Source organism: Strix uralensis, chromosome 12, assembly GCF_047716275.1.
Source record: "Strix uralensis isolate ZFMK-TIS-50842 chromosome 12, bStrUra1, whole genome shotgun sequence".
NCBI classification, from domain to species: domain Eukaryota; kingdom Metazoa; phylum Chordata; class Aves; order Strigiformes; family Strigidae; genus Strix; species Strix uralensis.
Window position 1 is genome coordinate 2,025,631 of NC_133983.1, and position 26,156 is coordinate 2,051,786.

A 26,156-nucleotide genomic window follows, 5' to 3' on the forward strand; every position below is an offset into this window, starting at 1 on the left:
AATGAGACCTGTGCTTTCCCCCGACTCCCAAAGTCAGGAGGCGTACATCTACACCATGAGGTTTGCGGTGCCATAACAAGGCATGCTGCTGCAGCACTGCTCTTCGCTTGAGGTGTTAAACAGTGCCTCGGAATTCTAGACGCACACCTGCATTTCTCAGGTTCTTCCCCAAATTCAGGATTAGCTCCCAGACACACATGGGTCTGACCTGAGAGCACGGCCATCCCAGCAAGCCAGGGAAGGGACCTGCAGGACATCACAGCATCTTCTCCAGAACACCAGGTGTCAGCAAAACCCCAAAAATGGGAAGCGGTTGTCTGTAGTCCAGCGATTTCAGCTAAAACCGGGCTCTGTGCTGTGTTTTGAGTGCGTGGGTTGCATTTTTAAAAAATTGAGATTTGGTTTGAGTTGTACGTGAAACACACCACCACAATTGATCCTTAGCTTGTTTCTTACGCCGGATGCCAGGGACTTTTGGGCTGCCCTTCCCCAACGGGCTTCCCATTTTCCTCACGTCCGTATTCCAGCTTGTGGTTGTGTCTGAAAGTTTCTGAGGGGAGCCTTTGTCCAATTTTGAGGGGTTAAATGAATCTTCTGGTATGCAGGAAGACGTGAGGCCGTTGGGGATTGTGCGTGATGGCTGAATACCAAACCGATTCCCAAACAGCTAATCAACGTGGGCCATTTTTAGAGCTGTTACTATTAGGTTTCAGATTTATCGTGGTCCAAAAATGGAAATGTATCAGGACGCTCCGCACACCCCTATTGTTTCAGGCTGCCTGCAGTCTCCGGAAGACAATGCCTGAGCTAGTCAGTACTGGTTTTATACACAGAGGGGATTTTGCCCCCTGAGACCAGATCTTTAGAAAGAAATACATTGCTGTAAATAAACACACTGCTGGAGGGTGGTGAGGAGCCTGGATTTTGTGCTAGGGAACAGCCCGAGCCAGGCTGGGCCCCGCTTTTGCAGGCGCTGGCTGCTGTTTCGTAGGGCTGGAAATGCAGCTGCCCTTTCCCCTCTGCTAAAACCAGTTCCAGGTAGCACTGAACCTGCTGTGACTTGGAGGCATCATGCTGGGCTGGAGAGAAAACACAGGAAAAACTGATTTTGAAGAAAACAGGCACACTGGCACTCATGAAATACTGGCTGCCTCTCCCTATTTCCCTCAAAGCAACATTTTAAGCCACAGGCACAGAGGCAGGAGGGCAGGTCTGGCACAGACCCCGCTTCTCCCACTGAATTCCTCTTTCAGGCACAACCCTGCCCCTTCCTGTGATGGTTTCTTGCAGGGTTTACACAGAAAGAAGGGGTTTGCTCCTAAAAACTAGGCTTAGCTTTTAGTTGGATGTTGCCTCTTGTGCTGCCTGCTCTGAGGAGGAGAATTTGTGACTTGTGAGCCCATCGTGCGTCCCCTGCCCCACTGCTGGAGGACTGGGAAGGGAGCGGGGCTGGTGGAGGGGGGACCCCATTGACACCAAAAACTGACTTGGTACCTTGAAACTCTTCCACCTTTTACAGCTCAAGCTGCAGGAGAGGGGAAAGCTGGCCGGGGGGAATATGGGACTTGCTTATTTTGCCCGTGGTCTTTAAATGTGTGAACAAAGGCCGTGACAGTTTATTTAATCCAAAGCCTCAGAGGGAGGCTCCCAGTCTTATTACCCTATCTCCATATCAAAAATATCTATATAAATATCCCTGACGCCTGATGACGTGTCCACCAAGCGTCAGGTGGGGTTGCTGATGGGAGTTGGGTGGTACCGGGCTGGACGGGGAAGAGCACTCCTGGGGTCGGGCAGGGTGACAGGTGGGTGCGATGCTGGCCGGCCTGGGGGCTTGGGCTCCCCCCTGCTTCTGGGGTTCAGAATTCAAGGCTCACCTGTTTTCCTCGTTTAACCAGCTCTTCCCCATGGGAAGCGGCATCAGCAAGACCCCGTGGGGCACAGGGTCCTGACCCGGACCCCGTATTGATTTCAGCACCCACACCAGCCAGGCTGGGTGATCCCTGCTGGCATCCAGGCAGCACAAAATCACCGTTTTTTGGTTCAAAGCGAGGGGTGTTGGTCTAACAAAGTTATGTTTTCATTGTAGCTGGCCGGATAACATGGAAAATCATCTTTCACCCTTTCCACGCGTTGTAATTGTCCTTTTTAAAGCTTTTTTTTTTGCAAAGAGCGAAGCGAAAGAAGCCAGATGAGAAGTTTTGGGGTGGATCCTTTTTCTTTTTTTTTTTTTTTTTTTTTAATCCGAAACGCATGATGCTCGTCCAGGCCTGGCCGCGCCCGCCGCCCGCCCCCCGCCATCCCCGCCCACCCCCCGGCCGGGCGGGCGCGGCCGTGGCCGTGGCCGTGGGGAGGCGCTGAGCCCGCGGCCCCGCGGGACCTGCTCGGCCCGGCCCGGCGCGGCCCGGCCCGCGGCGGTGAGTACCGGGGTGTCCGTCCCCTCACCCCCCCCCCCCGGCAGCCCTGGGGCTAGCGGAGGCGCGCGGGGCGGGCAAGGGGGCGAGGAGCGGGGCCATCCGGCTTGGCAAGGGTGGCTGAGCCAGTCCCAGGGCGGGATCGCCCCCCGGGGGTCGGGTGGGTGGTGGGAGCCGTGGGGGAGGTACCGGCGGTGGCCTTGGATATCCCGGCGGGAGGGTCGCACTGGCATAACCCCGGTGTCAGCCCCCGGTGTCCCGCGGGGGGGGGTGTTAATGGTGGTGTCCCTTCTGCCCTCCATCCCCAGGGACAGCCCCTCCATCCGCCCGGAGAGACCCTCCTTCCCCTTGAACAGCCCCTCCTTTCCCTGGGACTGAGCCCCGCTCCCTGGGACAGACCCTCCATCCCCGGGGACTGACCCCCCCCATCACTTTACACTCCCCCAGCCCAGCCCCCTCCGTTCCTCCACGGTGTAAAAGTTCTCCCGCCCGTCCCCACTCTCCCTGCATCTGCATCCTCTCCTAAAGATGCCAAACCGGACGCGCGACCCCCCCAAGGGAACGCCAGGGCCTGGTGGCTTCGCTCCCCAAGGCTGGGGACGTTTGGTGGGGGATATTTCTAGCAGCTGCCGCAAGCGCCTCTCCTTCTCCTCCAGCATCGAGTCGCGGGGGGGGGGATGTCGAGTCTGGCGACCTGAAGGCTGAGCAAGTGCAGAAGTCTTTCTTTGGGAGCTGTGTGCAGCCCGACGCTGCTCTGGCTGGTGATGCTATCCATCACGCAGGGCATTTAGGGGGGGACCAAGAGGGTTTAGGCTTGCGGATGGTCTGCCCCTCTCCCCCCTGCGCCCAGCGAGACGCCTCGTCCTCCGGGATAGCTGCGAGCGGAGTGTTTCGCTCGGCAGCGTGAGGGTGCTTGGAGAATGGCAGGCAGGGAGGTGTTTTCCCGTCAGCTCCGCCAGCCGAAGGACCTGATGCAATAAGTCTCCCGGTGAGTAACCCTAATTTAGGCGAGCAGCTGGATTAAAGCCAGTGGGGCTGGAGGATGTGGTGGGCAAACACACCCTTCGGAGCTGGTCACCGCAAGGAGGGTGGAACAGGAGATAGAGAGGTGAGTTGAGAGCAGAGCTTCAGTGGCAGAAACATCTCCAAAGGGCTGGGTCCCTGCTGCTGACTCCCTGAGAGCCTGAGCTGCTTCGCGGGAAGGAACTGGGAGGATCCCCGTGAACCTCAAGCCCCAGGTTTGAAGCCTCCTGGAGATGCACTTGAACCTTGCTGGAGAAGCTGGAGTCAGGATCAGGCCGGTGCAAGCACAGCCCAAGGGTGCTCAGTTCTGATACTGCTCCCTGCTGCCGGCATCAGCCTCCTCCTGCCAGCCAGGTATTGGGGGCTTTCATGCCAGCGTGTGATACTGTGCATTTCTGGGGTCAGATAATGTTTTATTATGGGCCAGAAATTGCATCCAATTATAGCCCGTCAGGGGCAGGGAGCAGAGCAATGGGAGGAGGAAGGCTGGGAACAAAAGCTCAGGGCATGTGGAAAGGATTTGTTTTGAAGAACTGAATCAGTTGGAGGATGTTTTCCTGGAGTGGCCTTGGGGAAGCGCTGCGTGTGCTTTGGTTACAGCTGTCTGATAGCCTGGGACATACGTTATCTGGTGATGTTCATTTTTGTTTCTCTGCTGTTGCCTCTGGAGCATCCCGGCTGGGATAATGTGGAGGAAAAACACCCGGTGAGGCTTCCAGGTGTCCCCAGAATTGCACCTACCTGCGGTGTAGGCAGCCCCAAGCATTTGCCTTGGGTAGACAAGCAGTCCTGGAGCTGCTCTCACCACTCCGGGGCCAGGGTTTGCCAGGAGCCCCCCTCCACTGGCACCATCGGCGTGTGCCCCCCTGTTCCCAGCCCTGCTCAGTCGGGGCCGTGGTTTACATCTCTCGAATGGGTTGCAGACATCGCGCTGTAGCGGCGTTGGGGTGGGCAGGGTGGTACAACTGCTAGTATTCGAGATGCTGGCTGTGATGCTTCTCCCTCCACGCCGCCTTTCTGAGCTCGATCTAAAGAGAAATGAGATAATCCAGAGCTGCATCAGCGCGTCTTGCCCTGGGGACATCCTTGCTCCTGGGGTCTGCGCTGGTGGACACCAAGGGACCCTGTGCCAGTTGTTTGTAAAGCTCTTGCTTGCGGGGAACAGGGGACCCCGGTGCCTGGCCAGTCTGTGCTGGAGGACGGGGGCACGGGCCCTGTGCGCTGGGGTTTCCAGTGCAGAAAAATCCTCTTAAGATTCAGCTGCCAGAGCTGAGCTGTGGGTGAAGATGCTCTCTGCCCTGAGGGGGCTATATCAGCCGTGCAGCCCCCAGCAGTCCTCATGTCTGCTCATCTTCCTCCTCCCTCACCACGAAACAGTGGGGTTACGCGGTCCTGGAGCAGGCGCCAGCTACCCCATGATTTACCAGTCTGCCCAGTTGTATACTGGACTTGCATTGGCTTTGTTTGAGCAGTCTCAGCGTGGTGTGTGAAGAGTCTGGGAGGAATAACTTTTGCTCCCGTTACACCCGGTGGAAAGAGTTTCCCACTGACTTCAGTGGAAACCTCTGCCCAGGAAAGCTGGCCAGAGTTGCTTGCACCACCATAAATCAGGGATTGTTCTCCGGGAGCCGTCGGTGTGCGGAGAACGTAATACCTGGTTAATTGATGAAAAATCAACGCTTGCAGTCTCCTGTCCTGGTTCAGGGTTGCCAGCTCTTATAAGGAACTCTTTATGTGAGAGCCTTGGCTTGTGTTCAGAGGCGGGGTGGGGGGAAAGGAGAAGAAAAGGTAAATTTTCTGGAGCGGTGGAGTAGCCAGGCATTTGAAATGGTGGTTCTGGCAGGATGCAAAACCACAAAACAGCATGAAAAAAAAAGAATTGAACACTTTTCCTCCCCAAAATCTTAAAGTTTGTCTTTTAAACCTCTGTAACATATTTGTTGAGGGACCTGAGTCATCACTTTTTGCTGTTTTGACTTGGTTTCCTGGCTGCTGGCTTTGCGAGGTTACTTGTTTGGATCACAGAAGCAGGGAAAAAAGTAATTCCTGGGAACTCAGGTGGATTTGGAGATCATAACAATTTGTTAAAATATCAGAAAAACAAACAAGTGTAGTATTCAGCAAGAAAAACTCCACTTCTTATTTGTCTGCTGCTTTTGCTGAGGCTTTGGGTTTGGGACCTGTCAGCCAGCAGGAAAAAGCTCACATCTAAAATAGTCACCTTTCCCCCAGCCCTGGATTTTCCATCATCACGTGATTCCAGAAGCTGAGGATTTAGGAAGAAACATCAGCCGACGTGAAGCTGATTTTAAAAATGAGACGAGCTGGAAACGCAAGTTTTGCCATTCAACAGCAAGTCCAGTGCTGTGCAACCATTTAAACCGAGTTTTATATTCCCTCGAGCGGTGTCTAAAGCTGTTGGGAAAGGGTTGAGAATTTATCAGACATAATTCTCATTATAAACCGCCGCATTTTTTGTATCACTGGCATACAAATCCGACTCGGGGTGAGGCTCCACACATCAAGTGGCAGCACCTCGCTGCTGCAAAGCAGCCCAATAAAATAAAATTCTTTAGAAAAGCTTGGGTCGTAGCAAAGAGACTCACCTGCCTGCAGGGTGATGGTGGGCTCCGGCCCACGGGGACATCAGCGGTGCTCTTTGTGCCTTGGTGTCGGCGTGCCAGTGTGAATGAGCATTGCACATAACTGCCCATTAATTAATATTTATCTTATCAGGGGAAGGGCTCTGGCTGCTATGGCAATGAGATGGTGCACGGGATGGAGGGACCTGCATGCCTGTCCACTGTTGGGCCTTTCTGGCTGGCGTGCTTGTTGTTTTGGCATGTGGTTCTGTTAGAAAGCGGTTAAAGACATTTCTCATCACTTAAGTGATGATTTTTTTCTTCCCCTCTCACGTGTGATATATGGTGTTGGCTGGAAATAGGAATTTAATTAAAATTCAGAAAGCCAGCATTTTTGTTTTGAGTAACTTAGAAAAGCCTGTAATAAGTTAAACACCCAGCACACATTAAATATACTTAAAATGCAGGAGGTTCCCTCTGCACCTGCAAGGGGACCCGGCTCGCTGCGTGTCCGTTACAGCCCAGCCGCTTTCACAGAATCACAGAATCACAGAATCATCAAGGTTGGAAAAGACCTTGAAGCTCCTCCAGTCCAACCATTGACCTCACACTGACAGTTCCCAACTCCACCAGATCCCTCAGCGCTAAGTCAACTTTACTCTTAAACCCCTCCAGGGATGGGGACTCCAGGGATGGGGACTTTCCTCCTGGGGCTTTAATTAAGTCAACTTTTTCCTCCAAATCTGCTTGTTGAAACAGATACACCCCACCTCATCAGGCCCAGCTCTTGTATGGCTGCTGTAGGATCGGGGTGGGAAAGTTTTAATGCAGTGCCTGGAAGTTCAAATCTGCCCAAAGTCCTTGCGCCTCCTGGTTTGCTCGTTTGTCCCACGCGGAGCACGTGTCCAACATCAGCATCGCTGCCACGGGGAGGGAAAAGATTTATGTTTGGCATCTGCCTGTCCTGGACAGGGCCTCCCGCGGGTGCTGCCTGCAGCCAAGCTGCTGCCCGCAGGACCCAGCCTCCCGCTTGCCTGCGGTCAACGGGCAACGTCGTGTTCTGATGCGGCGTGGGGAAGGGAAGCAGCTGCCCTGGCAGCGTGTGGATGCCGCGGGGGCAGAGCTGGCGCCTAAACCCTTTCCTTGGGTCTGCTTTGTAGGGCGGTTGTGTAAAGGGCTTGATGTGATCGCCAGGATTCACGGTGACATCGTGATGTTTTCTGCCCTAAATCACAGATTTCCCTAAATTGAGCCCCAGAGGAAGCCTGTAGTCAAGTGAAAATGTGCAGTCTTCCCAGCAAATCTGAGCCAAAGATGTGCTGCCAGTGGAGACTGGAATGGGGTCGGGCGGTGTGGCGCGGCCATTGCTGAATGGGGGAGGCTGCCCCGCTCTCGTCCTGCCCTGCCCCTCGCCCCACATTGCTGAGCAGCAAGTGCAGTGCTGCTGCTGCTGCTCTGGAGATCACACCGGGATTGGCGAGCAGGGCATGCCATGGGCGCAGGACGTGCGGTGAGCGCAGGGTATGCAGTGAGGGCAGGGCATGAGCGGGCACAGGGCATGCAGTGAGCACAGGGCATGCAGCGAGTGCAGGGCATGCAGCAGGCACAGGGCATGCAGTGAGCACAGGGCATGCAGCGGGCACAGGGCATGCAGTGAGCACAGGGCATGCAGCGAGTGCAGGGCATGCAGCGGGCACAGGGCATGCAGTGAGCACAGGGCATGCAGCGGGCACAGGGCATGCAGTGAGTACAGGGCATGCAGTGAGCACAGAGCATGCAGTGGGCACAGGGCATGCAGCGAGTACAGAGCATGCAGCGAGTGCAGGGCAGGCAGCGGGCACAGGGCAGGCAGCGGGCACAGGACATGCAGTGAGCACAGGACATACAGTGAGCGCAGGGCATGCAGTGAGGGCAGGGCATGAGCGGGCACAGGGCATGCAGCGAGTACAGGGCATGCAGTGAGCACAGGGCATGCAGCGGGCACAGGGCATGCAGTGAGCACAGGGCATGCAGTGAGCGCAGGGCATGCAGCGGGCACAGGGCATGCAGCGGGCACAGGGCATGCAGCGAGTACAGGGCATGCAGCGAGCACAGGACATACAGTGAGCGCAGGGCATGCAGTGAGTGCAGGGCATGCAGTGAGCACAGGGCATGCAGCAAGGCTGGGCTCTGCCTCCTGCAGAGTCACCCGTGGTGCGGTTGTCTGCTGGCAGCCATCAGAGCCTCTCTATTTTCTCTCAGGTTTAGAGGAAATACTCTTTTTGTTGTTTGTTGTTTTTTTTTTTCCCCCACTTTCTGATTTTCTGAGCGCTGCCCCGAAACGCCCAGTCTCTGCAGCGCCTCCAGACCCCACCAGCAATGGTGCTGCGTCCCTCCGCACGTCACTGCTGGGTGTGGAGGAGTGAGTTTTGCTTTCGTTTGCCAGGCTGGAGCCCTTGGCTTTCCGCCGGGTGAGAATTGCGGAAACACTTTTGCTGCTGGGAGCCCATGGGCCCTGCCCTCTCCGGAGCATTCGGCTCTCCGGCTCTTTGGGGCTTGTGATTTCTTGCCGGTAAGTCGTTTTAGATACTTTGGGGAGAGTGTAATGACATTTTCAGACTTCACCGGGAGAGGGTTTGAGAAGGAATCCCGTTGCCCTTTGCTGCCCCGGTGCCCGGGCAGGCTGTGCCCGAGGTCAGTGCCAGCCAGCTGGCGACCGAGGCTGCCTGCACGCTGGAGCGTGTTTGGTTTTACTCTCACATCCCTGATTTACTAAGATTCCCAGTTTCGGTCTCTCTGCGGGTGTGAGTCCCTCTGCAAGGATGTAGGTCCCGTTCTCCGGTCGTGGAGCAGTGACTGGGCTGGCCTCCAGCCCGGAGGGACACAGGTACGGCACCACTCGCCTTTCCCAATGCCCTCGTCCCTGGGGACAGCTACAGGGCAGCTTCTTGGGGCAGAGCAGCCCCAGGTCCCTCCAGTTTCTGCTTGAATGGGGGAAGCAGGTTTGGGAGGTACCACGGGGGGATGCGGGGGGACCCTCGGGGACTCTTGCTGCGGCTGCGTGGTGGTACAGGGAGCAGGGCTGTGGTAGGAGAGGGGGGTGCAGGGCAGGGTGGGACTGCGTGGAGGAGTCTCGCTTTCACTCTGCGGGTCCTTCGTCATGAACCAGCTTCTTCACTGGTGCCACTCCCTCCGAGAGTCCAGCAGCCGCTGTGCCGCACGTGGGGATGGCAGAGGAGCAGCTGGAGGTGGTGGGTTTGTGCTTGGCTTCTGAAGCGGCTGCCTCAGCTCTGGGCTGGGCAGGGGAGGTGCTTTGGAGTTGCGTTTCAGGTGGTGATGTTTTTGAATTGAGAGCAGTGGATGGTGCTGACAACCCCTGGGCTTTACAGGCAGCACAGGGAGGCCCCTGTGCCACAGCCGAGGTGGGGCTGCAGTGCCCACAGGTGCTGAGTGCTGTTGGTGGTGATGTACAAGCAGCAGAGGAGCTCTGCCAGCGTGGTGGACCATAAATAATGATGTCTTCTGATCCCCTTGAGGGTCTTATGTGCCGGACCTGTTAATGCGATTACATTGGTATTAGGGTGTGATATATTATGCTGTTACGGTACCTGCCAGTGTCCCAGCTCCACGGGGCACCAGGGAAGCCGATGTTCCAGCACCTTCGTATGGATGGAGACGTGTCCCTGCACATCCCACGGGATGCCCTGGGAAATGGCAGTTGAGCAAGGGATGCTCCAGTCCTGTGGCTTCGAAAGGGTGTCCCCGGGCCAACTGGCAGCAGCACCCATGGGTGGGACAGGTGGCATTGTGGCTCCTCTCCTTGCACCGTGGAGCTCCTTTGCGAGCTAGCGGTCCGGAGGCAGGGCTGCCACGTCCCCTCTGCCCCTGAGCAGGGAGTAAAGGCAGCTTCACCCAGGGGCTACCCGGGACAGGGACTGCTGTGAGGTCCCCGGGAGTTTTTATGGCTGCTGTGCGTTCCCTTTCACCCGTCGCTCTTCCCAGGCAGGGAAGCAGTGATCTTTCCTCCTGCATCAAGCTGGAGAAGCTGGATGGGGCTCCCGAATCCCCAGGTTGGAGGTGTGTGTCCCGAGGCTGCAGAGGGAGCGACAAACATTTCACAGAATCATCTCGGTTGGAAAAGCCCTTGAAGCTCCTCCAGTCCAACCATGAACCTCACACTGACCGTTCCCAACTCCAGCAGATCCCTCAGCGCTGGGTCAACCCGACTCTTCAACCCCTCCAGGGATGGGGACTCCCCCCCTGCCCTGGGCAGCCCATTCCAACACCCAACAGCCCCTTCTGGACAGAAATCCTTCCTAAGAGCCAGTCTGACCCTGCCCTGGCGCAGCTTGAGGCCATTCCCTCTTGTCCTGGCGCTTGTTCCTTGGCTCAAGAGACTCATCCCCCCTCTCTGCACCCTCCTTTCAGGGAGTTGTAGAGGGCCATGAGGTCTCCCCTCAGCCTCCTCTTCTCCAGACTAAACCCCCCCAGTTCCCTCAGCCGCTCCCCATCAGACCTGTGCTCCAGACCCTGCACCAGCTCCGTTGCCCTTCTCTGGACACGCTCGAGTCATTCAATGGCCTTTTTGGAGTGAGGGGCCCAAAACTGAACACAGTCATCGAGGGGCGGCCTCACCAGTGCCGAGTACAGGGGCAAGATCCCTTCCCTGTCCCTGCTGGCCATTCTATTTCTGACACAAGCCAGGATGCCATTGGCCTTCTTGGCCACCTGGGCACACTGCTGGCTCCTGTTCAGCCGGCTGTCAATCAACCCCCCCAGGTCCCTCTCTGACTGGCAAGTCCATGGGCAGGTCCTTCTGCATGGAAAGTGCTTCTTTCTTCAAAGTTATGACCCCAGATATATCAATGCTTGGATGTGGGTCATGTCCCTGTTATCCCTCTGGTTGCTTTCTGGAGGTGGATCTCCTTCTGGGTGAAACTCTCCCTGCATGATCAGGGTGGGATCCTGGTGTCCCCGCCTGCCCCATGCTGGGCCTGGGATGCTGGGATCAATCTGACTTAACACTTAATTGCTGCAAGGCTGATTGCCATGTGTTTTCTGGGAGCTGGGGGAGAGGATGGTGCAGCCTGTTTGAAATCCTGCGTGGGGTACAGGTACCCCTGAAGATGCCAGTCTCTCACCAGGGACTGCCAAGGGAGCTGTGGGGCATTTTCTGCTTCATTTTTCAGCTGGGATCTCTGTTGTCCATCCCGCTCCCTGCCCAGTTCTGCTGCAAATCCTGGCTCTCTCCCTTCTCTTCTCCTTCACTGCCCTGGCCCCATCCGTCCTGGGTGCTACAGGCAGTCCCTGGCCTGCTTGTCTCCATCCCTTCCAGGGATGAGCAATGGTTTGAGGTGGGAACTTCATGGGAATGTAGCTTTGGGCTGATTTAAAGCAGTCCTTGGAAACCGGTGTGGGGTCTTGGTGAAGGCCTGAGCTTCAAGAAAAGTTTCACGTGCCAACAGAAGCGTGATGGTTTTACAGTCCCCAGAGCTTCCTGGTTTCTGTTTTGGAGAGCATTTTGCAGTTTGTCTGTCTGGCCCCAAATCCCAGATCCCTCTATTGGTGTCATGATGGCGGTGCTGCGACACTTGCATCTCCACCGACCCTGGAGAGGTGCTGTGGGATGCAGCAGGATGGGCTCATCCTCACTGCCAAAAGCTTTTTGGAGCCACTTTGGCTGGGTGACAGGCAAGTGGCTCCATGTCCAGCCCTGCTGGCACCCACCTGCCCCGTCCTGGGGCTCTACCGCGTCCCTTGTCCTCGGTTCCTGGAGTAGCCTGTATTTGCACCGAGGAGCAAAGAAGGGCCGGCGCTGTTTCTTGGCTGGTGGTGGCCTCTCTGTGGTGTTGGGGACAGAGGGACTTTCCCCATCCCCCAACTGTGACACACCCCATGAGACTGGCTGTGGTTTGGGAAGATCTTCCTGGGGTGGGACCTGCTCTTTGAGGGACATCTAAGCATCAAGGGCATGGGACAGATATTGGGCTGCCCTTTGCCGAGCGATACCCTCCGGGGCAGGCCCGCAGGAGGATGAGGCTGCCTGGGTCAGGGGAGGGCACAGGATCAGTCCTGCTTTCTTAGCCAGACCTGATCTTGCTAAGAAGTGCGATTCGGCTCCCCCGGGTACCCCAAGGAGTTGGTGGTGCTGCTGGCTGGGGGGATGTGCTGAGCCAGGGGCTGAGTGGCAGCTGCCCTACACTTCTCACTTTGACCACGTGCCTTTAGAAAGGGTTTTGGGGACTCTGGGTTACTCCCCACTAGACTGCCCCAGCTCCTTGCATACCCTGTACCTGCCAAAGCCAACCATTCAAATTCAAATTGGCTTAGAGCTATCCACCCACAAAAAAGGTGTTTGAACCCTTTCCCAGACCATTTAAAGCTGCTTTTCACTCTCTCCCCATGATAAATTCATTTAGCTATCGCCAAATGGCTTTGCACCATATTAAAGCAAAGCGGAGATCGCAGTGAGACAGCAAATGATGGGACATTTCAACCCACCAAAGACCTCTTTCAAGCAAAGACCTCTTTCCCTTAAAAGTGCCTGAACACAAGGAGAGCCGCTGGGATGGACTTGTCAGTGCCTTGGTCTGGGACTCCAGCTCATCCTCCCTTTCTGCCTCAGTTTCTCCCTTGGGCTTTTGTCCCTGTTCCCTGCATGAGCTGCAGGACTTGGGAAAACTCCCTTGCCTGTCCTGCTGGGACGTCGTGGTCTCTGACACAGCTGGGTATGGCAGCCCTCTTTGTGTAGCATCTTCTCTTGCTGGCTGGGAAGTGGGGACACAACCTTTCTGGAGGGGCTGAAACGTGAAGCCACTTTGGTGGGGGCCAGCTCTGGTGCCGCGGGGTTTGTCTTGAGGTTTTCCTGCGATTTGTGACTCCCAGGTCACCCCGAGTGACTGTGCTGATCATCACCTGCCAGAGAAGCTTGCCTGGGTGCTGCTCACGTACTGGTTGGCTTGAGGTTTTGGCAAGGAGGGCACTGCCTATGCCAGCACCAAACCATGGCCAAGGTTTGGGGACTTTTCTGGGGACAGCAGAAGTCTGAGAGGAGATGGGCATTGCGGGTGACAAAACGAAGAAGCAGCTGCTGTCAGTCCAAGGTGGCCACCAGCTGTTGTCACACCGTCACACCTCGCTTGGGACGGGATTGCACAACACCAGTGTGAGAAAACTAGCTGTCAGCATGAGCAGCATTACCCGTTGAAGCATCATTAGGCACGGTTTCCATCAGGAAGAGTTCACTGGGGAAATTACTTAATGATGTTGTCCTGAAACCCTCTTTCCTGCTGTATCAGGCCCCCAAAATATCTCAGTACAGTCCCCTTGGCTCCTATCGTTGGGCAGGGCAGTGGGACTCGCTCACAGTGTGCCAGCCTCGAACCCAGAGCTCAGCCTGGGCATTCCCCTCTGCCGGGTCTACCCCAAAATCTCCGGGAATTTGGGAGAATTTGAGATCAGTCCCAGCCCTGCCACCCACGCTGGGCTGCTCAGAGGCAGTTTTCAGCCTTTCCCTGCCTCACAGGAGAGCTGAAGGTCCTCTGATGGTAGCGGGTACCCAAGGTACATCCTTGCAGGGAGTTTTCATGTGGAAGCATCCCCTTTCCACCTCCCCCAGCCTGCTCGCCAGTGGCAGAGGCATTTGCTGAGGAGGGGACCAGCAGCAGGGTGCTGTGTACATGACTAATTGCACGTGCATTCAGAAGGTAACGAGGCTGTTATTAAGACCAGGTGCAGGCTGGTGAATCCACCGTGTTGCCTAGGCGAGACTGAAAGGCAAACATTTTTGCTTTGCAAAATAATTCTGGAGATTACTGTATGTGTTGACAGGAGAGAGCAAAGCGGCCAGCGCGGGTTTTGACAGTGTGGGGAGCCATGTCGGGCATCCATCACGGCGCATCCTGCCTTTTCCTGGTGTATCCAGCTCCATGTGTGCTGCCTTTCAGCTTTTCTGCTGCTCCGGGCAACCGGTTTCTATGTCCTCCCGCTCCTCTCCTTTGCTTCAATCTTCTGAAAACCCGTTTTCACCTGCTCTTCACCCTCCTTTGGGTACTGCTGCTCTCCCGCTGTGTCTCTGCTGCTTGTAAGCTCAGAAATCTGCTTTATAGGAACCCAAATTTACCTGTTTGATACTCATCTCTCTCATTTTCCCCTTCCAGAAAGGAAATTTGCTTCTACAATTGCAGTAGGCTGCAGTGGGGCAGCCCAAGTGAGTAAACGGAGTCACGGGTGACTTCTGTGGGGTATTACAGAAATCATGGTTCATCCCAAAGAAGGGGAGGGACATCCCCAGGAGGGACCCAGAGGAACTTTGCACCAGTCACTGGTGGATATTGATATGGGGCTGTTTCAAATATGCCTGGTATTCCCTGTGAAAATACATCTGATTTCTTTAGGGAGAGGAGATCTCTGAAGTTTGACAACACTATTAATATTTTAAAAAGCCCTCAAAATGTTTCACTTAAAGCTCAGTGACATGGCTTATTTTTTCCCTCTCTTTTTTTCCTGTTAATGCTTAAAATGGGGCCTTAGCATGTCCCAGGCGACTGCTTCTCATGGGGCTTCTCTTCTGTGGAGGAAAGGGGAACCTCCCAGGGCAGAAGTTAGTTTGCAAAACAGATAATGCCTTCTCCTCCTCCTCTTTCAGATAAGAGAGAATAAAAGATCCCAGGGCTTCCAGCTGGCCCTTCTGCACTGTGCTTTGGGGATATCCTGTAGAAATTGTGGGGTCCATGGGGTGAGAAGGAGGAGGAGGAGGACGAGAACATCTGTGTGCGTTGCTCTGGGGCTCCCAGATGCTCATCTCAGATATTCTGGTTGGCCCCGAGGCTTGTGCGAACCCCCCAGCCAGCAAAACCCCTCACTGTGGGATGTTGTGGATGCAGAGTGGCTCAGAGGTGACCAAGTCATGGAGGCAAAAGCACTTGAAGGTTCCAAAGTGCAAAGATGCGTCTGGCTCAGGAGGTCCTGGAAGCTGGAGCCCAGAAAAGATTTGGGGACTGTGTCCCTCCATCCTGATCCTGCTCTTGTGATGCCTCTTCAGGCATCTGCTGTGGCCGATGGCCGTTGGGACCGTGGGGCAATTGGACCCTCATGCTTGTCCCCGAGACCTCTCATTGGTAGCCTGGCCGAGTTTCGGCAGGAGAACACGTGTCCACGTGATCGGCACGAAGCCGGCAGCTGGGATTGTACATCAGGAGAATATTTGGCCACGGATGCTGAGCGAGTCGCAGGGCGGTGTTCAGGGCGGCGAATGCGGGGAGAGGAGAACAAAAAAACAAGGAGAGACTGGAATACAGATGATGGCGAGCTGGCTCTTTTGGTGCCAGCTCAAATCTCCCCCTGAATTTAAAGCATTTGCTGGGGGGTTAAAATGCCGCTGGCTTGCTGAAGCCTGGTGGTGCCTCAGATGTGAAGCCTCTGAGCCAGGGGACCTGTGGCGGCTGCAGGGACCAAGTCCCTGCCTGGCCCGGGGGAAGGTGCTGGGCCGTGCTGGCGCAGTGGGAGCAGGGGCAGCTGTGACTTTCTGGTGGGGAGGAGGTGGCTCCCCCGGCTGTTTCCTGGGGCAGGACAGTGCGTGTGGATGAGAGACGGTGGCACCTACAGACATGGCGGTGTCCTGGTGGCATCACCACCTTCTGCTCCTGTCACCTCTCTGAGCATTGTCTTTTCTGTGGGGTTGTTTGGAAGCCAACCTGGCTGGGAAAATGACTTCTTCATTTAAACTAATTATTTTTTGGCTGAATCAGGATGGTTGAGCTCCTCGGGGTTTTACAGCAGGACTGGAGCTGGTGGGGAGGAGTAGCCCAAGCCATGATTCGGGAGAGCTGCCCATCTCTTTGGCGTCTCCATTGCTGGTGGCTGGCTGGACCAGCAGCTCTTCAGTGGAAAAATCATCTTCACTGGGATGATGGGGAAGGGGGTGGTGGCATCTTCCCATTTTGACCATGTGCTCCTCGGGGAGCATGGAAGGCTGAGCCCAGGGGCTGGAGCATGGGCGATGCGCAGCACGCCGAGAGGATGTTTTGGTGCCTGCCAGCCCTGGGAAAAAGCTTTTTCCACTGAGTCATTTGCTGCCTCTTCTTTTTGTGAGACGGTGCCGAGATTTGGGGGAAGGGGAGATGGAAAAACCCAGCCCAGATCTCCCTGCTCCGGCAGGACCAGGTCCACGCCAGCACAGCTGCCCCGTGTTTGCTTTTCAGAGGGAGCAGCAGACAGACAGCAGCATAAATAGAACAGGCCCGGCTATTTTAAGACATCGATTACATGATCTGCGCGTTAAGGAAAAAAAATAAATAAAATCTTTGTTTTAGCTGCAACTGTCAACATGGGCTTGAGAGGAGCAGAGGCAGCTCCAGTGGGGATGGGTGTTTTGGAGCCATCACCCCAGTGGCCACAGGGGTGTCACGATGGATGAGGACTTTTGCTTCTGCATGGGTTTCTCCTTGAAGTCACGGTAGATGGATGGTTGCCCACACGTGCCACCATTTTGGTGTCACACTGCCACCATTTTGGTGTTGCGCTGCTGTGGACGGGAGTGACGGCATGAGATGTGCTCGGTGTAGGCAAGGGGAAACCGTGCTTGGGGAAGGGATGTGGGTGCTGTTTCGGTGATGTACACATCTGTGTGCAGCCAAGGATGGGGATTTTCTTCTTCTGGAGGTGTTTTTGGGTTCCTATGGGGCTGAAATCATTACACCACTCTTGCCCTGAGCAGCGGACTGTGATGAAGACTTTGCATTTACTGTTGGGGGTTAAAATCAGGCTTGTTTCTGGTGAATTAGTGCCAAGCAGAGATGTTGGCAGGTATGAGAGGAGGGCTCAGAGCTTTGGAAGCAGGAACTCTTTTCCACTCAGTATTCATTGCAGCTGGGCCGAGTGCTCAGGGTGGCTGGTGGTGAGCCCGGAGCTCCCTCTCCCCCAGCCTTGCTGGGGTCACCCCATCCCTGTCCCCCATTCCTATCCCAGCTTAGAGGCTGAGCTGCAAGGGAAGAGGGCAGCAGGCCAGCTCCCAGCAGAGTGAGTGCTTGTAAATGCTTGTGCCTTTCAGATAAAGTGCTTTTCAGATAAAGTGGGTGAGCCAGGAGCCACTCTTGAAAAAGAGGGAGAAAGGTATTGAAGCAGCTGATGAAAAGAGGGCTCTCTCCACTGGCAACCCCGGCCGCAAAAGTTTATTAGTGTAAATTAATCTGAAAATGCTTTTTTTTCTCTTTTTTCCCCCTTTTCCTCTTCTCTGTTGAAGACCTTTGGTGGTTTTTGCTGAGTAAACTGTACATCAGAAGGCAAAACTGTCATGTGGAATGGGGTTTTGCACTAATAATGATATAAAACACATTTATCTCTGCAAAATGGCTTTGGAGGTGGACTTTTGGTAAGCTGATTTTATGACAAAGGGGTTTTTATCAGGGCCCTGTAAATCATCCTGTGCACCAGGTCACGCAGTGGTTGTCACATTTGCCTTGCTCTTCTGTGAACCAACTATTGTTGCTTTTTAATTGCTGCCAGTCAGCTGGCCTGGTGAATTGGGTGGAGATAGGGCTGAACCAGGTCTGGGCTGCCCTTCCCCTCCTCTCTTCCTCACGGTCTCGCCCCTTTCCCTATGACAATTTGGGGGACAGAGCTCAAGTTTGGCCCTCATAGCTTAGGTCCACGGTCCATGGCTTGGGACCAGCCAGACAACAATAAGTTTTCATGCTGAAAGATGGTGTAGAAGTGTAGCTCCTCCTCACAAAAACCCCCAGCATGCTGGAAGAAGAGGTTGGGGACCCCCCACTCCCTCAGGGGGATAAGCAGAAGATATTACCTGTCCTTGAAAATCTGTTATTTATGGAGCAAAACCAAGGCAGGTTGTAGGTGCTCTGCTGGGCTTCCACTCAGGAGATCTGCCTGGTGTGGTGGCCACATGGGGATGGTGACTGGCCAGGGCAGATGCTTTGGAGCCAGGAAAGCCTTGTAACTTATTGAGTGTAACTTAGAGCATGTGGCCGCCCTGTCTGTGCCCAACCCACCGGTGCTGACAGAACATTTTCTGTCTTTCCACTTGCACTGAGGTTTCTCTCCATTCTCGTGTCCCACAGACTGCCTGGAGCTGCTGCTGCTGGAGTCCATGGCGTACACCGTGACTCCCACACCGGCGGGGCCCGTCGGCTCCCAGTACTGCGTCTGCAAAGTTGAGTTGTCCGTCTGCGGCCAAAACCTTCTGGACAGGGATGTCACTTCCAAATCTGACCCCTTCTGCGTCCTCTTCATGGAAGTCAACGGGAAGTGGGTGGAGGTAAGTCCTGAAGTTGTGTGGATTTCCTCCTCCTGTGGTTTGCCCGTGCTGGTGTCTCCTCCCTCTGTGCTCCACTACAAGGCTGGTCCTTGTTCCTCCCTGATCAGAGGTGAAAGCTCTTGTAGTCCTCCCAAGGCTGTGTGCGTGGTGCTGGTGTGTTTTGCAACGGGTCCTTCCCCTGTCAGTGCTTCCTGCTTTGCGCTGGGCGTTAGATGTAACCACACATCTCAAAATGCCAACCCCTGGCAAGGCACGTGGCATGTGAAAGGATCTTGCCACCTTCAAAGTGGTCCCAGCCCTTTCTCAGTCTGCTGTAAGCTGGGGGTGCTTCGGATTTGGGTGCCTGAAGTGCTGATCCCATGTGACAGTTAGATGTTGTGAGGTCCCACTTGCAACAGGGCATGTTTCTAGGTGAGTCAAGATAAGCTTGTTCTTGGATCCCGAGTTACATAGGAAACTGGTCTTTGGGTTTTGCTTGAAGAGTGGCTCTTCCTGGGGGCCTGGATGAGGGTCTGGCAGGCCAGTCCAGTGGAAGAACGCTATCCAGGGCAGCTCGTGCTCTGAACACCTCCTTCAAGAGGTATATCAAGGTCAGCAGTCCTTAAACTGGGCATTTCATGGGCTGGTTGTGGAGAGGGCAGGACCATGGGATGGGGAAGGAGACTGCTGGGAGCTGGGTGCACGGGGGGTTGGATCAGTTCAGCTGCAGACAGACAGCAACCAGCTGGCAAATCTCCAGTGAACTCTTTGCAGACATTGGTCTTTCCTCCTTACCAGAAATCTCATAAATACGTGCTTCAACTGCCGTATTTGTTACTGGGAGGCCCTAAGAAGAAACTGCAGATGATCTTGTTATTTGCTTGGTTTCAGAAGCCGTCTCCTTACAAATGAGAAAAGTGATTCCTACGGGAAGAGAGGAGAGGAGGGATCATGACATAGACAGTGGGATTAAGTGAACCCTCAGGAAGTTTGCAGATGACACCAAGCTGAGTGGTGCAGTTGGTTCGCTTGAGGAAGGAATGTGCCATCCACAGGGACCATGACCGGCAGGGAGTGGGCCCGTGCAAATCTCATGAAGTTCAACAAGGCCAAGTGCACGGTCCTGCACCTGGGTCAGGGCAATCCCCAGTACCTGTATGGACTGGGGGGTGGACGGATGGATGGAGAGCAGCCCTGTGGAGAATGACTTGGGATACTGGTGGGTGACAAAATAGACATGACCCAGCAATGTGCGCTCGCAGCCCAGAAAGCCAACCTGGGCTGCATCAAGGGAAGTGTGGCCAGCAGGGCGATTCTCCCCCTCTGCTCCGTTCTTATGAGACCCCCCTGCAGTGCTGGGTCCAGCTCTGGGGCCCCCAACATAAGAAAGACATGGACCTGCTCGAGTGGGTCCAGAGGAGGCCATGAAGATGATCAGGGGGCTGGAGCAGCTCCCCTGTGAGGACAGGCTGAGAGAGTTGGGGGGGTTCAGCCTGGAGAAAGGAAGGCTCTGGGGAGACCTCACTGTGGCCTTCCTATACATAAGAGAGATTTCTAAGAAAGATGGAGAGAGACTTTTTACCAAGGCCTGCAGTGACAGAACGAGGGGCAACGGTTTTAAACTGAAAGAGGGCAGGTTTAGACTGGACATATGGAAGAAATGTTGTATGATGAGGGTGGTGAGACACTGGAACAGGTTGCCCAGAGAAGCTGTGGCTGCCCCCTCCCTGGAAGGGCTCAAGGCCAGGTTGGATGGGGCTTTGAGCAACCTGGGCTAGTGACAGATGTCCCTGCCCATGGCAGGGGGTTGGACTAGATGATCTTCCCTTTCAGCCCAAACCAGACTGTGATCCTATGACTATCCTTCTTGCCAGCTTTGGGTGTCCCTGCTACACCAGGACCCCCCGCCCAGCAGCTGTGTGTGCCTGTGGGCTGTGGGCACTGAGACTGTGCACAGAGGAGCACACTGGCATGCTCCCATGGCTGGGGACACGTATTTTTATTTTCCTTGTATGCCTAAGGAGCTGAGAGCCACATTCATTTCCTCTGCTTCCCCACACACTCCAACACAAGCTTACTCCAGGGCAAGACTCTGCTGATAAAAGGCTCTTTAAGGACAGGAGGACGTTCCATGGCTGTGCCATCCCTGGCGGTAGGTGAACACGATAAATCCATCCTTTCCGAGATGCAGGCAGCACACAAAGAGCCCTTGTGTGTTGTTCCCAGCCCTCCACTTCAGCGGGACGAGGCTGCTGCTAACCAGGCTAACAGAGCACGAGGAAATGAGCCCTCAGCAGCTGTCTGAATTATTTTGTAGCATAAGTAAAATGTTGGCTTGATCCCAAAAGCTTGCTTCCCAGCATACCCACCAACTGGATGTGTATTCCTTTGAAAATCCCCCTCCTGCTGGAAAGGGACACAGGGGTATGCTGTGTCGGGGGACCGGGTGTGTGTATGCTGCCGGTGCCATGGTTCATCCAGAGGTGCCTGAACGGGCTTTGAGCAGCATGACCTTGGTCATCACTAGCAGTGCTGCTGCAACAGCAAGCGGTCTCACTTGGGTGGGTCCCCCAGGCAGATGCATCTGCTGCTGGTTTTGCAGTCAGGGTGTGCACAGAGTGGACCAGGAACTCCTAAGGATGGTTTTCATGGTTCTTTGTTGACTGTTCAGCATCTCACGTGGAGAAGCTATAGTTGTTGTCTCCTTCTGTGGTAGTCCGAGTTGGGCAACGTGCTGTCTGTGGTAAAATTGGTGTGAATCCGAACTCCAGAGTCTGTGCAAGAGCATTTAGCTCCATGCCTAAGAAAAATCTTGTGGCTACAGGGGGAAAGACTCTGGGCTCAAATGACTGGAGAAAAAAGTGTGGACTTCATTTTATAACTGCAGTTGTAGACAGTGTAAGACCTCTTTCCAGTTGGTCTGGAAGGGAGCAAGTAAGCAGAGCATGGGGGTGTGATGGATGGATACAGGCACCAGTGCTGGATGCAGCACAAAATGAGGAGCCGAAGGGTTACATTAAATCATGTACGCCAAACGAAAATTGTCCCAGTGCCTGGGAAATTAGGTGGTCTCATTTTCCAGGTACATGGGCAGCCTTTGAGCACTTGGCCAAGGAGCTGGTGAATCAATGGGCATTGCCTAAGGTGTCCTGCATCTGATCTCCTCGCTGTTAGTGGAGAGGGTGTGGGGACAAACCTCACCTTACCATGGTCTGCAGTTAACTTTGCTCAGCAGCCTGGATGAGACTTAATGAGCTTTCCAGCCTTGATAGGTGTCATCTCTTTGACCTGATTGTACTTTTCAGGAATTTATCTTTCTGTCAGTAATGTCTCAGTCCAGCAGTTTTGATTCCAAAGCTTCTCCTACAATACAAATGTATGATGGTTTGTTTTTTTTTTCTTTTTCTCTGCTATTTTTAGCTTCTTTTTAACTGGCACGATAGGCACTGGATGTCAGCCTTGAGTGGCAGATTTGCTCAGCGCTCTGCTGCTGTGGTTTCAGCGGAGGTTAGCGTGTTGCACGAGCCAGCACGTGGTGTGGTGTGCTTGCATGCCATGGAGCTGGCCCCGGTCAGCCGGCACGCCAAGGGCACAGCTGGGACAGAGGTGCTCCCGCACCCACACGTGGCAGTAGTGGTGTGTGGGTTTGGGCTGTGGCTGGGCACTGGGGAGGGCCAGGAGAGGTGGGATCTCCCACAAGAGCCTGGCTGGATGGGACACTTGATGGACCCTTGGCAGCTCATGAGCTGCCCAGGGGTGCCTGCATTGTCCTGCATGGATTTTGGCCACACAGACGTGCCCCTTGCCCTACGATAAACCTCTTTCCCATCTGAAAGCGGTGGCCTTAATAACATAGCTGCAGTGTAGGGGACGGATGGGGACAGCAGCAGCTCAGTGGCGTGAAGCCATCCCACCACACTGCCTCTGTGTCCTCTGCACCGGGTTAGCGACACGTCCCAACTGTCGGACCTGGTTTAGGAGGTGGGTCTCCTCCTCCAGGACCAGCCCCAGCCATGGCGGTGCCTGCGTCTGAGCTGGGTGGTGGGGCTGCGGCACTGGCTCACGCTGACAGAAAGATTTCTGCTCTCTGTTCTTTCTAGCTGTCACATTTGTTCCCAAATACAATTATTTTGTCTCGCTGAGCTTAATAGGAATTAAAAAATCTTTGTGAATCAGCGTCGGAGGGGGTGGGGGAGGGAGGGACAATAAACCACACAGGCCGAGAAGTGACATGAAGATGGGTGATGTTTAAATGTTCTGCCAGATGACGTCATCTCGCAGGAGCCGTGAAAGACCTGGCCTGTGATGCCGGGAGCAGGGACACATGATTCAGTCGTGCTGCTGCCTTTGTGCTGCCCTGAGTCATCCGGCCAGCCCCGCACCTTCAGCATGAGCTTTCCTTGGCACTTGGGAGAGCACTTCCCAGTGTTGGAGCATCAAGCATCTCCACGTGCTGGAAATGCTTGAAGGTCTTTAGCCAACCTCCCTTTGGATGCTGGAGGACTCTCTGCCTTCGTTGAACACAAGGGCTGTCGCTGGAGATGATTTCCTGGTTTCGTGGTTGATTTGTAGAATCCAGACTCTTATCCAAATACATGTCCTTAATTAGCCCAGTTGCATCTTAAAAACCCTTCTGCTTTTCTGCTCTTGGGTGGCAAAGCCACCTCTGCTCTTTCCAGGGAACACAGACCTGTAAGCTTTGGGGGCGAAGAGGAAGGCAGGAGCTGATGGCATGCTTGTCTCCTGGTGGAGGTGGTGTGAAGAAGCCTCATACATGATGGTCACGGGCAAGGTGACTGGTGCCCATCAAACCAAGGACCAAACCATGTGCAGCAATCGGCTGGGGCTTGTGATTTTGTTGTGCTTCACACTGACAACAGGCAGGAGATTAAACACTCAGTTTAATCTGGGTGTTGAAGGAAGCCCCATCACTCCAAAGGGTTAGCTCAAGACACGTTGGCTGGGTTTTTCTTCCCCTTCCCTGGGCCACCCTTTCCAGAGCAAAGCTGGAGTTGGGACCTCAAGTTATCTCCTCTGAACTGGTGCCTGGGAGCGAGGGGTCTGGTTACCCCTGGTCCCTGACTTCCCAGTAGTTCAGAGAACATGGAAGGAGCTAAAATCCATCTTTGTTGCCTGCACTGTCTCATCTCCTAGGCTTGAAAGGGGATTGACGTGTGTTGTGCTGCTGAAATAAGGTAGAGCTTGTGGATGCTGACTGCTCCTGGTCCACTGCATCTCTGAGCAGACGTCTGGTGTCCTTCGGTACGAGATGGCAGCAGAGAGGGAAGAATCTGTGTGAAGCTGCGTGGCCCTGGCCAGCTTACAGCCCACTGGTGTTGATGTGTTTGATTCCCCGGAGCGCAGCAGGTGGCTATTCTGGGAACACAGCATTTACTTTAGTCGTTTCTTGGCAATTAAGACAGACTAAGCGACCAACTTCAGAAAACACTGCGATAGTTGGTATATATAGCAAACTCACCACATTTTCACTCAGTCCCTCCAAAACCTGCCTCCTATGCTGAATGAGTTTCTTTGGGACTAAGGTATGTGTTTGTTGGGTTGGGGTTTTTTTGCTGGTTTGGGGGGGCTTTTTTCTGCTCTGCCATACTTATCCTTGGCTCCACAGCTCTGGCAGACATCTCACCATCCCACAGCCCGGCGCTGCCCAGGGATGCCAGCATGGTGGTTGCTTTCTGCAGAGGTCCTGCAGAAAGGGACCTGGGATGTGCAGGCGGCTCGGCCTTGCCCAGGGCCAGGAGTCCTGGCTGCAAGACGAGGTGGGATGCTGGCCAGGGCCATGGGATGGCTGGTGACTCCATGCTGTCCCGCAGGCAGATGGGATGGTCTTTCCAGGCACCAAAGGCAGTAGCTTTTGATAAAATCATGCTGGCAAGTATGTGCCTTTCTTTCTCTTTTAATAGCCCCTGTTATCATATCCTGGGATAAGAGGGCAATGTGGCAAAAGGCCAACACTGCCAGCTCCTCTGCCAGCTCTGGTGGGCACATGGCTGTTCCAGCTTGGATGCTTGGAGCCACTGGTGGTTCCCATGCCAAACTGGCTGCCACCTCTTACGATATCGATACGATATCAATAGCTGCTCTTCTGACAAAGCTCCTGCTTGGTTTGCTTACTGAAGGGTTTTACCCCAGGCTGTGGGTGTTCGGTTCTTGTTTAGCGCTCAGGCTGTGCCCCCAGCATCCTTTCTGCCCGTTTTAGCTTCATAAGGGTATGTTACATGTTGGGCTCCAAACTTGCCCTTTCCTGGTGTGTCTTGGGATGGATGATGGGCTGGTGGGGATGCTGGATCCTGATATTAGAGTTCAGACCCTCCTTGGCCACTGACTTCCAGAAGTAAATACACCAGCTTTTCTCAACCTCAGTTTCCCAGTTTTCCCAGTTTCTGCCACTTTGGCTAAAATTGTGGGCTGCTGTCTCTGTGCGAGCCCACCTGGTGCTGCAATCCTCCTCTTGTGCGATGAGATATGGGGTCATTACCGGAGGGCAGCATCCTGGGCTCTCCAGTGTGGCTGTCCCTGGTTTTTTTTTTCTGGCTCACACAAGGCTTTCTGTCCGCCTGTGCCATGCTGCGTTGTAAACCCACACTTCCACCGGCTGCCTGCCAAGTTTCCTCTGCTCTTATCGCTGCTCTTGGCTGTGGGATGCTGCAGACCGCTGTGGTGCTTCCCTTCCAACGGCGGGTTCCCCACGCACCTTCCAGTTGCCATCATCCTCTGTGCGCTTGCCCTTCCAAGCCGTCAGAGACGTCATTTCTTCCAGCCTGCTCGCAATAGCTCAGGATGACAAAGTCTATTAAGTCTTGTCTTCTGGGTCCTTCTAGCCTCTTATTTCTCCTAATGCTTGATGAAATCTATGAAAAATGGCCTGCAGTCATTTTTTTCCCCCCTCTTTTTTTCTATGGAAGGCCAAGAATAAACCACATGAATGTTTTGGCTGTTCTGGCTTGTGACACTTCTTGTTTTGCTTGTCCTTGCTGTTAGCTGCACAGCCTGAAAGAAGCAAGTTTGGCATTATAGCCGTGAGGTTCTGGTTGAGGATCTGTGTGAGAGCTTCGGTTCCTGGGACGACAGGGCTTAGAAGGAGAAGAAATGGCTCTGGCTTCAGTGAGCCTTGAGTCCGCGCCGAGCCTCGGCTGGGTGGGCACTCCGGTCCTGGCTGTTGGCTGGGGTGGGCTTGTACAGCCCCATGCACACTGTCCTTGGGGATGCAGCTCTCTGCATGAAGTGCTGTTACTTGTTTAGACAGATCCCACCTTGTGTATGCTGGGTATTATGGTCTGCATTTAGGGGTAGCTCTTCTGAATGCCTGGTGCACTCATTCTCTGATGGTCACTGCAGGGATTCTGGCTGAAGTCAGAGAGGAGACGTGGCAGTGACAAAGATGCAAGATCCACATGCCTAAATGCCTTTTTTTTTTTTTTTTTCCTTTGCAGCTTGACAGGACAGAGACAGCCGTGAACAACCTCAACCCAGCTTTCGCCAAGAAGTTCATCATCGACTACCACTTTGAAGAAGTGCAGAAGCTCAAGTTCGCCTTGTTTGACCAGGACAAGTCAAGCATGCAGCTGTATGAGCATGACTTCCTGGGCGAATTCTCCTGCACGCTGGGCATGGTGAGTCTGAGATCCCTGCAGCTCTCCGTCCTCCAGCAAAGGGTCCCCAAATCACATCAGCCACAGGGACATGAGGGGATTAGAGCTGCTACTGTAAAGTTTGCTGGGTCCTTCCTGGCAAAGCTAATTGGATTTGCTTGTCATGCTTCAACTGTTGAGGTTGAACTGTTCCACATTAGGGCTGTTGGCTACTTGCTCAAGTCTAGGTAGTCATAGTGTGGTCTTCTGCTGGTGCCTGCAGAGAGGCATTAACTGGAAGCTTTTGGAGGTACCT

At 54.4% G+C, this 26,156-nt stretch overlaps 1 protein-coding gene across 2 annotated transcripts in view; it reads left to right on the top strand.

Annotated features, from left to right (window-relative positions):
* The first annotated feature begins 2,346 nt into the window (after positions 1-2,346).
* The window catches only part of CPNE2 (copine 2), a 57,181-nt gene continuing 33,371 nt past the window's right edge, over positions 2,347-26,156 (top strand). Inside the window, exons 1-3 of one of the 2 annotated variants that reach the window (XM_074882152.1) lie at positions 2,347-2,417; positions 18,076-18,272; positions 25,703-25,882. In XM_074882152.1, the coding sequence (XP_074738253.1) occupies positions 18,105-18,272; positions 25,703-25,882 (348 nt within the window). In that variant the 5' untranslated portion in view covers positions 2,347-2,417; positions 18,076-18,104. Of the gene's footprint in view, positions 2,418-8,200; positions 8,571-18,075; positions 18,273-25,702; positions 25,883-26,156 lie in introns of those variants that run through there. The other variant, XM_074882151.1, reaches the window with a different exon arrangement.